The 14647-nt window shown below is 42.7% G+C and overlaps 1 protein-coding gene and 2 pseudogenes across 2 annotated transcripts; 2 read left to right on the top strand and 1 right to left on the bottom strand.

Moving 5' to 3' along the window:
• Window positions 1–1849: 1849 nt before the first annotated feature.
• On the bottom strand, window positions 1850–2335 carry LOC102859269 (ATP synthase subunit d, mitochondrial-like). 2 transcript variants are annotated; one of them, XM_006886459.1, is made up of 2 exons: window positions 2111–2335; window positions 1850–2038 (listed from the first exon to the last, which is right to left on the bottom strand). In XM_006886459.1, exons 1-2 carry the CDS (start codon window positions 2333–2335, stop codon window positions 1850–1852), a joined length of 414 nt encoding a protein of 137 aa, XP_006886521.1. The 2 variants fall into 2 exon arrangements, with proteins under 2 accessions (XP_006886521.1, XP_006886520.1); XM_006886458.1 differs by having other exon boundaries at window positions 1850–2335.
• A 2212-nt stretch (window positions 2336–4547) lies between these two features.
• LOC102856023 lies at window positions 4548–5547 on the top strand (annotated as a pseudogene).
• Window positions 5548–5603: 56 nt separating this feature from the next.
• On the top strand, window positions 5604–6933 carry LOC102858868 (annotated as a pseudogene).
• The last annotated feature ends 7714 nt before the right edge of the window (window positions 6934–14647 follow it).

Here is a 14647-nt window from a genome sequence, read left to right as displayed (position 1 = left end):
AATTGACAGTGAAGAGCTACTCCTTCCCAGAAGAGAGAGCTTGAAGCAAGTTCTATATGATTTGACTTTTACCAATTTATCCCTCTCCTTACAGTTTCACTTTTAGGTGGTGAGTGAGGGGAGGAGAAAGAAGAGTCTTTTTTGTCTTTGTTCAGTGTTTTTACATTATAGTCTCACATACCCAATATGTTGTTGTTAGGTGCCATCAAGTCAAGTAGAGCTCAGAAGGAACCAGTCTGAACCTTGTCCTACCCTGTGTCATTCTTACCATTTCAAACATACTTGAACCCATTTCTATAGTCATTGTGTCATTCAATCTCATTGACACTCTTCCCCTTAACCTTTCCAAGCATGGTGTTCCTCTCCAAGAGCTCTCCTAGCAACATGCCTAAAGTATGTAAGATGAAGCTTTGCCATCTTTGCTTCCAAGGAGCACTCTGGCTGTACTTTTACCAAGATACATCTTTCTTCTTTTTGCAGTCCACGGGATATTTAGTACTCTTCTCCAACATCACAAATCAAAGGCATCAATCTTGTCCAGCTCTCAGCAGCACAGAAAGTAACTGGAAGGACTGGCCTGAGTCAGGTACTCCTTAGTCTTCAAACTAGTACTGCTTCTCACTACTTTGGAGAGATCCCTGACTGCAGACTTGCCCAATGCAATACATCTCCTGATCTCCTGACTGCTGGTACCAAGGGTATTGATTGTGGATCCAAGTAAGATGAAATCTCTTGACAGCCTCAGTCTTTTCTCCATCTATTATGTTGTTGCTTATTGGTCCAGTGGTTTGAATTCTTGTCTTGATGTTCAGTTAAAATCTGTCTTGAAGGTTGTAATCTTTAATCTGCTGCAACAAGGGCTTCCAAGTTCTCCTCACTTTCAGCAAACAAGATTGATTATCAGCAATAATGCAAGTTGTTGATGAGTCGTCTTCTGATCCTGTTGTCACATTCTTCCTAGAGTCCATATATATTCATAGACACCCAATGCCCAAATACTGATGAGTGTGGAACCAGACAACTGACTAATGAATAAACTAATGAATCACTTTTGAAGAGCAAAACTTAATAAGGTCAATTAGATGAAAGGAAGAGGGAGAAGGTGCAACAATGTAAGCACAACTAGGTTTATCCTCCCAGTTTGCTCAACTTTGGGAACTAACTATAGCTGCTCCATGTGTTTTAGATCGCTTATGTACGTACATATTTATGCACTAGATGTGCTGAATTTTTCTGCCTAGCTTCATCCTTCAAGGCTACCTTGTGTAGTTTATACTGCTGTAACTGCTGACTAGTATCCCCAAACTTGACTTGAGAACTTCTGGTGGGAACTTAAAGATAACCAGGGCCGATGGTTTTTAGTAAGAGGTCAATAGTAAATTTTGCTTAAATGAAGGATTAGCTTCCTGGGTTAGGAGATTTTTTTTTTTCCATGGCAAATATCTGGAAGGATGAAGTTTCTTCCCCGTCTTCTGTTGCCCTATTTCTTTGAAAAAGGTCAAAGATGAGACACACTTTTCTCCGAAGCCAGTTATTACCAGCATATTTCCATTTGAAGTTGACACAATCCTAATCTTTTTTTATTAATTCATCTTGTTTAGAAACTCCTATTTATCTGAGCTATCAAAGGATGTCTTATTAAGTGCAGTTGATGATAAAACTTTCAAATACTTTTATTGTGTCCCAGTGATACTAATGTGAAAGAAAAGATTTTTTTCAGTTATGTTAATTGCCTCTCTTATGACAGTATACAGTATAAACAGGTTGTTTTTTTTTTTTTTTAATCTCTCTTATTTTTAATGTTCCGAGTTTGTGGTTGCAGGGCCGGCGCTCCCTGCCAGACTCAGGTTTATAAGTTTTCAATTGGCTGGTGAGGCCAGTAGGGATACTTGGTCTTGTCTAACTTGGTTTCCGGGAAAGCTTCATTCAAGTCCTCAGTGGTCATCTGCTCGAACAGAATGCTGTTCCTCAACTTCTCTAGCTGCTTCTCGTACTCCTCAATCCTACTCTTGGAGAGAGACACAAACTCCGCACAACTCTTCATGTCTTCTTTTTCTTCGGCATCTACCAGGGCTGTATACTTATCCTCTGGCACGGGAACCTTCAGGGCGTTAAACTTCTTCTCAAAGTCATCCACTAAGCCTGCCTTGGCCACGTTGGCCTTGTAGTAAGCCCAGTTGATAGCTGGAGGTGCCTCAGGGACAGCAGCCAACCTGGTGGTGAGAATCTCATTCCAGGATTTCAGGCAGTTAGCAATAGCCTTCTGGTTTCGGGGTATGATCTCCCCAAAAGCTACCCAGTCAATGGCTTTCAGAGTAAGTTTTCGCCCAGCCATCTTGAGATCCTTCAGCGACCCCGGAGGCCCTATAAACGGGTTTTTAAGAGTTTAGAACTTACTAGATATATTTCAGATTGGTTATCATGTGATAGCGAGCACAGATGAATAAATTTTTTTTACATCCTTCATGGAAATTAGTTATGGATCTGAAAAATGAAATAAAATCAGAGCAAAATGTGGCACTAAATATCCAGCAATGCCTGCTTAAAAAATATTTCTAATAATATTTCTAATAAGTCTACAATATTTGTAAGTATGTGAGTTTACATAAGTGGAAAGCTCAAACGTTTTGGAATTTAATAATTTAGTTGGTCTTGGAATTGAACAATTCAGTTGGTCTCGAGTAAAGTTTCCACTAGTTTTATCCAATAAGAAACATGACAAGTCCATTTATTTAATCACATTACCTTTAAAGAGCATAAATTAGCCAAAATTGCCTCATTCAAAATCCTGCCTCAAAAAAAGTACACAATGTCTTTGAACGTGTTTGCTCCTCTTTGGTGATGACTACACTGGTACAAGATTTCCTTTAGTGAGAACAAAATGTTTAAAAAGTAGACTGCAATGGTTACACAATCCTGTAAATATACTAAAATAACTAAGCTGCTTTAAATGGATGAATTGTGTAGGATGTAAATGATAAAACCTTTTTAAAAAAATCTTACAGATAGCATCCGTAAAAAGATCTCTGGTGACCCAAATGGTTAGATGCTTGACTACTTATCTGAAGGTGAGTGGTTTAAGCCCACTCTACAGAAGAGAAACTATAGCCAAAAAAAAAAACCCATATGGAGCAGTGCTACTTTGTCAGAGTCCTAGGATATAAGTCTGTTGCCTCTGAGTTGATTCTTGTCACGGATCCATAAATGACAGAGTAGAGCTGTTACATAGGGTAGAGTGTTCTGGGCTGTACTCTTTAAAGAAGCAGGTGGTAGGCCTTTCTTCTGCAAAATTGCTAGGTGAGTTCAGAATGCCAACTTTAAGTTAGTTATTGAAGTACACAGAAACAATAGATCAAGATAAGGGGAGAATTAACTGGAGAAACTAGCAAAAACTGGATACTTAAATCGTAAAACACTATAAAATGTACATGATTACTATTTACAAAGAACTAAAGACCAATTAACCCACATAGAATTTGAAAAAACAAACAGATGAATGAGAAATTTAAAAGGGTATCGGAAATTTTCAGAAATGAAAAGTACAGTGTTTAGAAGCCTGCCAATGGTGAGTGTAAACAGCAGTTTAAATAGGACATACAGAACAAGGGAATGGCATGGTTCAAAATTGGGAAGGGTGTGCACCAGGGTTGTGTCCTATCTCCATATCTTTACAATCTATATGCAGAACAGATTATCTGGGAAGCTGGGCTGTATGAGGAGAAATGTGGCATCAAGATTGGAGGAGGACTTATCAACAATTTGCATTATGTAGATGACACAACTCTGCTGAAACTGAGAAGGACCTGAAACCCTTAACTGCAGAAGGTCAAGGACTGAAGCCTTCATTATGGACTTAAGCTCAATATAAAGAAAACAAAGATTCTCACCACTGGGCTGATTGGCAGCATCATGATAGATGGAGAAGAGATTGGGATTATTAACAGCTTTAGTTAGCTTGCCTGCACAATCAACACTAATGGCACCAGTAGCCAGGAAATTAAAAGACAAATTGTATTGAAAGTCTGCTGTCAGAGACTTCTCCAAAGTACTGAAGAGCAATGGTGTCACTCTGGATAGGACCCTAGTCTTTGCAAGCACTTGCTACGCATCAGGAAGCTTGACAACGACTAGGGGTGATAGAAGGAGAATTGATGCTTTTGAGCTGTGGTTCTGGAGAAGAGTATTGAATATACCAGGGATTGCTAACAAGTTTGTCCTGGTGAGGATGAAACCAGGCTGCTCCTTGGTGGCAAGGATTCCAAAGCTTCGTCTGACATACTTTGGACATGTTGCAAGGAAGGACCAGTCCTTGGAGAGGGACATCGTGCTTGGGAGAGTGGCGGGACAGCACAAGAGAGGAAGACCCTCGAGATGGATTGATTCAGTGACTGGGGTAATGGGGGGATGTATGTCAGAGATAAAGAGATTGGCACAGACTAGAGCAGGTTTCAGAGCTGTTGTACGTAGGGTCGCTATGAGACATAGGCAACTTGACGGCACATAACTACAGGACAAGTCCTCTTTCCCTTTGCATTTTCTGATTTCTTCATTTAGATGAAGTTCAGTTTGGTCCAGAAACAGTTATGACCACTCTTTATACTATTATGAAATATGCAGTCTCAGCCTCGAAAGCAATGTGGTGGAGTTTCTCACCAGGCATCTTGGGGCAGACAAACTTTCACGCTTTGTACTCAGGCTTGATTATGGATGAATCTCAATTTTCTAGTTTTTGTCTAGACATAGTGGATGCAGTAAGTGCAGTAGGTTTTACTGATACTACTACAGACACACTGTGTAGTTCGAGAAAGAGCCACACTTAGTACTTGAGAAAGACTTTTTGGAGCTGTGGTACCCTGGGCAGAAGCAAATATAAGAGGCGATTGCTGGTGACTTTTGGAAACAAAGTGCTAGGAAAGACACTTTTCCTTAATTTGGTTCCCACTGACGACAGTTGAAGAGTTGGCAGCAGGTCCTGCTCAGTTTGGAATTTTGTCAGAACAAGAAGTGGTCAACCTCTTCATTTTACTGTCAATCCTAAAACCCGAGTTGAGTATATTGACCAACCAAGACGCTGCCTTCAAGGAGAGGAATGCAGCCTCAGTAGATTCCAGCAAATAGCCAGTGGGGTTACAGTGAAATGAGGGATCGAATTAGGTTCACAGTTAATAGAAGAATTTCTATAGTCAGATTTGGTTTATATGGATCTCTCTCAGCAGAGAACTGCCAGAAGTCCAGGCTGGGTTTAGAAGGGGTTGTGGTACTAGGGATATTGTAGCTGATGTTAGATGGATCTTAGCTGAAAGCAGGGAATACCAGAGGAAGGTCTATCTGTGTTTCATTGACTATGCAAAGGCCTTTGACTGTGTGGATCATAACAAACTGTGGCTGACTCGGAAAAGAATGGGAATCCCAGAACTCTTGATCGTTCTAATGCGAAACCTATACTTGGACCAAGAGGCAGTCGTCAGAACAGAGCAAGGAAACACTGCATGGTTAAAAATTGGGAAAGGAGCTCTTAACATCGACCGCCTAAGAGTCGTGCTGTGAGAAGCAACAACCTCCCTCTCCTTCTCCACCTTCTCCTTGGAACCGGGAAGCAGCAGATGTGTGAGTGCATCTCCATCCATGTTGGCCAGGCTGGTGTCCAGATTGGCAATGCCTGCTGGGAGCTCTACTGTCTGGAGCATGGCATCCAGCCTGATGGCCAGATGCCAAGTGACAAGACCATTCGGGGAGGAAATGACTCCTTCAACACTTTCTTCAGTGATACTGGTGCTGGCAAGCATGTGCCCAGGGCGGTGTTTGTAGACCTAGAACCCACAGTCATTGATGAAGTTCGCACTGGTACCTATTGCCAGCTCTTCCACCCTCACAGGCAAGGAGGATGCTGCCAACAACTATGCCCGTGGGCACTACACCATTGGCAAGGAGATCATTAACTTGGTTCTGGACCAGATTAGAAAATTGGCTGACCAATGCACGGGTCTCCAGGACTTCTTGGTTTTCCACAGCTTCGGTGGGGGAACTGGTTCTGACTTCGCATCCCTGCTGATGGAGCCCCTATCTGTTGATTATGGCAAGAAGTCCAAATTGGAGTTCTCCATTTACCCAGTCTCCCAGGTTTCCACTGCTGTGGTTGAGCCCTACAACTCCATTCTCACCACCACACCACCCTGGAGCACTCAGATTGTGCCTTCATGGTAGACAATGAGGCCATCTATGACATCTGCTGCAGAAACCTTAATATTGAACACCCAACCTACACTAACCTGAATAGGTTAATAGATCAAATTGTGTCCTCTGTCACTGCTTCCCTCAGATTTGATGGTGCCCTGAATGTCGATCTGACAGAATTCCAGACCAACCTGGTGCCCTATCCCCGCATCCACTTCCCTCTGGCCACATATACCCCTGTTATCTCTGCTAAGAAAATTTAAGATGAACAACTTTCTGTAGCAGAGATTACCAAATGCTTGCTTTGAGCCAGCCAACCAGATGGTGAAATGTGACCCTCACCATGGTAAATACATGGCTTGCTGCCTGTTGTACCATGGTGATGTGGTTCCCAAAGATGTCAGTGTTGCCATTGCCACCATCAAGACCAAACGTACCATCCAGTTTATGGATTGGGCCCCACTGGCTTCAAGGTTGGTATTAATTATCACCCCACTGTGGTGCCTGGCCAAGGTGCAGCAGCGAGCTGTGTGCATGCTGAGCAACACCACAGCCATTGCTGAGGCCTGGGCTCACCTGGATCACAAGTTTGATCTGATGTATGCCAAGCGTGCCTTTGTTCATTGGTACATGGGTGAGGAGATGGAGGAAGGAGAGTTTTCTGAGGCCTATGAAGACATTGCTGCCCTTGAGAAGGATTATGAGGAGGTAGGTGTGGATTCTGTTGAAGGAGAGGGTGAGGAGGAAGAAGAGTACTAAAGTTAAAATGTCACAAGGGTGCTGCTTTTACAGGGAAGCTTATTCTTTTTTTTTTTTTTTAGGGAAGCTTATTCTGTTTTAAACATTGAAAAGTTGTGGTCTGATCAGTTAATTTGTATGCAGCAGTGTATACGTTCATATACAACTACTGACCTATGCTTTAAAACATGAATGCTTTGTCACAGACCCAAGCTGTCCATTTCTCTGATGGGTTTTGAATAAAGTATTCCCTGTCTTAAATGAAAGAAAAAAAATTGGGAAAGGTGTACCCCAGGGATGTGTCTTATCTGCATACCTTTTCAACCTGTATCCCGAACAAATTATCTGGGAGGCTGGGCTCTATGAGGCGAAGTGTGGCCTCGGGATTGGTGGAAGAGCTATTAAACAATCTGTGTTATGCAGATGACACAACCCTGCTCGCTGAAACTGAGGACCTGAAGCACTTGCTGCAAAGGGTAAAGGATTGTAGCCTTCTGTACGGATTGAAGCTCAATGTCAAGAAGACAAAGATTCTCACCAATGGTCCAACTGGCAGCATCAGGATGGATAGTGAAGAGACTGAGATTGTTCACAGCTTTAGTCGGCTTGACTCCACGGTCAACAATCTGGCACCAGTGGCCAGGAAATAAAAAAAAGTATTGTGATGGGAAAGTCTGCTGTTAGGGACCTCTCCAGGGTACTGAAGAGCAGTGGTGTCACTCTGGAAACTAAGGTGTGTTTTGTACAGGCTATGGTCTCTGCAATTACTTGTTATGCATCAGAGAGTTGGACAATGACTAGGGAGGATGGAAGGAGAACTGATGTCTTTGAGCTGTGGTGCCGGAGAAGAGTACTGAATGTACCTTGGACTGCCAAGAAAACAAACGGATTCATCCTGGAGAGGGTTAAACCATGTTGCTCCTTGGAGGCAAGGATTCTGAGGCTTTGTCTGACATAATTTGGACATGTTGTAAGGAGGGAGAGGTCCTTGAAGAGGGACGTCATGCTTGGGAGGGTGGAGGGTGTCAGAAGGGGAAGACCCTCTATGAGGTGGATTGATTCAGTGACTGGGGTAATCGGGATGGGTGTGTCAGAGGCAGTGCGATTAGCACAGGACAGAGCAGGGTTTAGGGCTGTTGTACATAGGGTCGCTATGAGTCGCAAGCGACTTGACGGCACATAACAACAACAATGCCAAATTGTGGGAGATAGGAATAAAAATTCTCTTAGGTACCAACGTACAGATTTTGAGTTGTATTAGTGACAAAGATTTCTTGAAGAAAAGGGAAAACTTTCTATCTCTGGTAGTGACCTTATATATACTTAAATTTACTGGATTATCTATGGAATGTGATTGTGGTTAATTAAAGGCTAACAATTAACACTCTGTAGTAACCATTATGGAAAATTCTTCCTTGATAACTATGGTGGAGCAGAGATAAATTTCTGTTTTTTGAAGTTTGGAAGTATTTCATATGTCTCTAGTATGTTATTATGATGATATCTGAATATTGCAATAGAAGGTATGCAAAATGAAAACATTTATAGATAGTGAGATAGCCTCTTTAATTTTTTAAAAAAAATAAATATTATGCTTTTTTAAAAAAATGCCATTTAAATAAACTTTCAGGGAGAATTATTGAGTTGGAATATAGGTAAAAAATCCACCCACATGAATTTAACATAATAAACTAATTCCTTTAAAAGCTGCTAAAACAACCTCAACAAGAAAAAGGTAAGCAACCCAGTCACAAAATTAAATGTGAATGGACACTTCATCAAAGAAGAAATTCAGATGGCAAGCAAACATATTCAAAATCTCTAGGTATCAGAGAGACACAAATAAAAACAACTATGAAATATCATCTCACCCCAGCAATAATAGCAAAGTTCAACAGGGCAGCAAACAGCAAATGCTAGCAAAGTTTGGAGAGATTGGAACTCTATTCACTACTGGTAGGAGTGTAAAATGGTACAACCACTATGGAAGGCAATCTGGTGCATTCTCAAAAAGTTGGGAATAGAAATAGTATTTGAGCTAGCAATTCCACTACTGGAAATATACCCTAAAGAAACAAGAGCCACAACTTAAACAGATGTGTGAACACCCATGTTTACTGCTGCATTATTCACAATAACAAAGATGTGGAAGCAATCCAAGTTCCTATCAACAAACAAATGGACAGAAAACTATGGTAAATTTATTCACATAATAGAATATTATGCAGCACTGAAATACAATGATCTAGTAAAACAATACACAACATGGAGGAGACTGGAGAACATCACTCTAAGTGAAATATCTCAGCCACGAAAAGGACAAATACTGTATAACACCACTTATAAAATAGGACTGACAAGGGGGCTTGTAGGGAGACTAGGAAGAGTGGATGGATAATTAACACTACATTGGAACAGAGTAGGAGAAGGACTATCTGAAAGGAGTGTATGATTAGGCCTTATATGTATGACAACAATCTGGAAAAGAGGTGCATTGCAAAGTGGACTGGGGGAGGAGAAGGGAAGAAAACGTGCAACAATGAATGAATGAAAAATTCTGTAAACTTTCATTAAAATCCCAATAATTTTTTTAAAAAAATCTACCAAAACACCTGATTAAATATATTGTCCTAACAGCTTTGTAACCATTTGTAACCAAGCAGCTTTCCAAAAGAAATTTCTCAGCTCAAAGTTTTTGTTGGAAAATTCAAACCATTTAAAGAATTAACACCAATTCAATACAATCTTCCAGGAAATAATAAAGCAGAGAACATTTCCCAATTTCTTTTTATGAGACCAGTATTGCTTTGATACCATAATGAGGCAACTAAGCAGAACACAAAAATGAAAGCTTCCAAAAGATGAAAATAATTTGTGATTCTCTAAAGATGCAAAAATTAACTTCCTTTTTAAAGTATAATGAATCAGACTTCTTTGGCCGAGCGCTCAAGATTAACGGATGCAAATTGTTTTAGTACTGCTAGTGCAAAAATTGCTTGCTGCAGAAGGTTAAGGACTGCTGCCTTCAGTATGAATTGAAGCTCAACATCAAGAAAACAAAGATTTTCACCACTGGGCCGATTGGCAACATCAGTATGGATGGTGAAGAGATTGAGATAGTTAACAGTTTTAGTTTACTTGTCTCCACAATCAACACTCTTGGTACCAGCAGCCAGGAAATCAAGAGGCAAATTGCACTGGGAAAGTCTGCTGTGAGGGACCTCTCAAGAGTACTGAAGAGCAACGATGTCAACTGGAGTCTAAAGTTCACCTGATCCAGGCTATAGTCTTCACAATTACGTCCTAGGCATCAGAGAGTTGGAGAGTGAATAGGGATGATAGAGAATTGATGCCTTTGAGCTGTGGTGCTGGAGAAGAGTGTTGAATATACCGTGGACTGCTAGGAGAACAAACAGGTTTGTCCTGGAGAGGGTGAAGCCAGAATGCTCCTTGGAGTCAAGGATTCTGAAGCTTCATCTGACATACTTTGAGCATGTTGCAAGGAGGGACTGGTCCTTGGAGAGGGACATCATGTTTGGGAAAGTGGAGGGGCGTTGCAGGAGAGGAAGACCCTTGATGAGATGGATCGATTCTGTGGTTGGGGTGGTGGGAATGAGTGTGTCAGTGACGACAAGTTTGGCACAAGATAGAGGACTGTTTAGGGCTCTTGTACATAGGGTCGCTATGAGTCACAAGCGACTCGATGGCACATAACAACAACAACAACAAAAATTTCTTTCTTGGGGACCTCCTGCAGCCGGGCGCCAGGACTCCTCCTGCAGGAAGCACATGGAGATTGCCTTCAACACTGCTGCCCCTGCACCAAAAACACCAATATCACAAGGAAGGGAAGAAGGAATGGGAAGACAGAAGTGGTTGGAGGCCTGAGCAATCAAGCCAGAGGGGATGAGAGGTGCCAGGGAAGGAGAGGGAACTGAGCTGGATGCTGGCAGGGCAGCATGAGGGCGGGAACGCAACACGTGCCTGGAGGGATGGGCCCCCGGGATAAATGCCTGATAGGCTACCTGCATACTCTTATAAGCTCTTATGGGTAAAATGCTTGTCTGTCAAATATTGCAGGATTGGCCATCCACTTCCAAAATAACAGGCCTCAGGGAAGTTTATGTACAATAGAGCACACGGGTTAAACTAGCACATATAGACCAGAGGCTGAGCCTTCATGTTGGGAATCACAAAGGAGGAGGAACAGTTGCAAACAGATTCTAATGATTAGAACAAAGAATGTAAGAAGTATGAATGTAGGTAAATTGGAGATTGTTAAGGAAGAAGTGGAATACATAAATGTTAACATACTAGGCATTGGTGAAATGAAATAGACTGGCATGGGACATTTTGAATCAGACAATCATATGATCTATGGTGGAAATGAAAGGTGAGAAAAAATGGGGTCACTCTCACAGTTAAAAAAGACCATTTTTAAGATCCATCTTGAAATACAATGTTGTGACAAGATAATATCCATGCACATACAAAGAAGATCGGTTAACACCACTAGCATTCAAATTTATGTACCAACAACCAGAGCCAAAGAGGAAGAAATAGATGACTTCTATCAACTGTTGCAATCAGAAATTGATTGAACATACAACCAAGATACTTTAATAATAATAATAATAATAATATAATCATTGACTGGAATGAAAAAGTTGGCAACATGGAAAAAGGATCAGTTGTTGGGAAATATGAACTTGGCAACGTAAATGAGGCTGGAGAAAGAATGTACAATTCTGTAAAATTCTGTACAATCAGTGATTTCTTCTGTTGTCTGTGTGTGCTCAAGTTTATTGAAAATATTACAGCACAGTAGACAGACTTGTGGTGTTTTGAAATTCATCCCAACTCTGGGCTAAGTGACCTGCAGGTTGGACAGACTGCCAAAGGCCAAGAGTTTCAGAATTTTCTTAGTATCAGGATCTGCTTCAATGATCTCCTGATCCAGGGCTGAAACCTCTGGTACATAATTATATCTCCTTTCTCTCTCCTCCTCCTGCAGCTTAATGGAGATGCCTCTCACAGGCCCTCTCTGAATCCACTTCATCAGATGTGTGACATAGCCTTCTATCTTGTTCTGGAGCTTCTTGCTGGGAATAATGGCAATCTCCTTGCACACGCACTTGTTCGTGTAGAAATCATTACTCAGGCACGTGCAGTATTTCTCAATGATGACCTGGCCACTTTCTTCACGGTTTTGGTGTGAATGCAGCCCATGTTAGCAGGTCCTTGGTGAAAAAGGACACAATCAATGATTTATTCATTGCAAATACCTTTTAAAAAATATTTTATTATTTTTGTGTGAGTGTACCGTCAAATCAGATCTGACTGGTACAGGAGGAGATTGTCCCTCCTTCCCCGACAGAGCATCTGGTGGATTCAAACCGTGCACCTCTAGGATTGTAGTTGCAGCTCCTTGCCGCTAGGCCACCAGAGCTCCCCGCAAATACCTTTTATAAGAAACACAAACAGCAACTACACACATGGACATCACCTGATGGCCTACACAGGAATCATCTTGATTACATATGTGGGAAAAATTGTTGGAGAAGCTCAATATCACTGTGAAAACTAGGCCACGTGCTGATTGTGGATCAGATCATCAACTAGCATGCAAGTTCAAACTGTCGCTAAAAAAAAAGAAATCAAATCCACGAGAACCAAAGTCTTATTTTTAGTCTATCTCTCCTGACTTTAAAGACCATCTCAGGAACAGATTTGAGGACTTGAATACTAATGAGTGAAGACTAGATAAGCTGTGGGGGAGGATATCAAGAATAAAATCCATGAAGAATGCAAAAGGTCATTACAATCATAGAAGAAAAGGCCAGAATGGATATCAGAAGAGACTCTGAATATTGCACTAAAGCACAAGGAAGCCAAAGCAAAGAGAAGAAATCAAGATGGTAAGGAGCGGAACAGAAAATTTCAAAGCACAGCACTGGGAGACAAAGCAAAGTATTACAGTGAATTGTGAAAAGAGATCTTGAGTTGGAAAATCAAAAGGAATGAACTCGCTCAGCATTTCTTTTTTTTTGTCATATTTTTTTTAATTGGGAAAAAACCCATATTGGGGGTACAAGGAGGTGAGGATTGGGGGCAGAGGGGTGAGGATGGGCAGGGATGCAGTTGCAGAGCTGCAGAAATTGGTGGGGAGGGGACCAGGTGAAGGAAATGAGAAGGATCCAGTGGGGACCAGATGCTACAGGGGAATGACAAGCATTTTCCAATGGTAATTAAACCAAATGTCTTACTGATTTGGGAACTGGATGCAGACTCTCTGGCTTCTTCACGCCCAACAGGGGCGTTGATGTGAACGGGGAAAGGGAGGACAGTTTATCACCTTACTGGTGATCTTGGGTTAAGGCTGTTTGCCTTCTTGTTCTGTTAGAAGGTATTTTCCTGTCATTTGATCCCCTCTGGACTGCAAAGTGTTTTCCCAGGTGGGTCCAGTGGAGATGGCTGGTTGAGCCCAGAGGCTCCATCCTCCTTTACTTCTTTAGCTGGCAGTTGTATTTCCTTTTTGTCACTGGCACTGGGTTCAGGGTCAGGTCTGAAGTAAAACTCAGTGGTAAGGTTACCTATAGGAAAGGAGCAAACCTAGAGAGAACAAACTTGTGAGTTACAAATAGAGGGTTTTGAAGGTGTTGCTTTCAGGTTTACTGGGGGAGAGGGTGGCAGAAAGTAGCCTAGATAAAATTCTCTGGATACCCTAGGCATTTATTTTTTCCTTCCCAGGGGTCAGATGGCACAATATGGGCACTGAGGAGCTCACCCTGAGGGCCATGATGGCTCGCCCCAAGCCGAGGACCGAAGACAGCTCATCCCGAACAGGGCAACACCCCCCATGGGCTGGCTGGTACACTTCCCCTGTAATTGCCCCCACCCCAATCTGGTCCCCTCGCCTGACCAAGGACTGTGTGGCCAGGGACAGCGTCTCCAATTCCAGCACCGCCACTTTTACCCCCCCCCATAAGTGGTTATACTATAATTTGAAGTAGGTGTCACTGCCCTCCCCCTTTATAAATGGCAAAGGGAACCTGAGAATTGTGAACAGGCTCCCTGCAGGTCTAAACAGCTTCTGGCAGAAGCATCCAACAGATCAAAATATATGGTGCATTTAGGATATCAGTCCTCTTGGACATGCTGCCACTGTTAAGTGTCATCAAGTAGACAACTCACAGTGACTTTCAACAATTCATTGTATAGGTGATCATCTTCTCTGGCTTCCCAAGGAAACCCAAACCTGCAGGCGGGGGGGGGGGGTGTACGTCCCCCCAACAGGCGGTGGGGCGCGCATCCCACCTCCCATGTGGGTGGCCGTCGGGAGCGAGCCATGTCCTGAGTGTCATCTCTCACATGGGCGGCTGGCGGGCACGCTTCCTCTCGCTTGCGGGAGGCCAGTGGCCACCCGCTTCCCTTGCCTCTGCCATCTTGGCTCCAAGAATTCTCCCCAGAATAAGTCCACTTTGCTGCAGTGTCGCGGCTCCGCTGCACCAGTCCTGGGGAGGCCTGGTGCCCACTCTCCATCCTGGGTGAGGGATTCCATAGGTTCCGGCTGTGGGAGCTTCATGGAGCTGTGGCTGCAGTGCGGCTCGGTGCGGGCTCTGGGGGAGGGAGTTGGGAGCTGTGGCACTCACCCATTCCTCCTTGGGAATCCTTGAATTCCTGTTGTTGAGCCTCAATCTTCACTGAAGACCAGTCATCAACTGTTTAACTGTTC

This window comes from Elephantulus edwardii, unplaced genomic scaffold, assembly GCF_000299155.1.
Source record: "Elephantulus edwardii isolate Elephantulus edwardi_28Jun2011 unplaced genomic scaffold, EleEdw1.0 scaffold00049, whole genome shotgun sequence".
NCBI lineage: Eukaryota > Metazoa > Chordata > Mammalia > Macroscelidea > Macroscelididae > Elephantulus > Elephantulus edwardii.
This window is presented reverse-complemented; position numbering and strand designations above follow the sequence as displayed.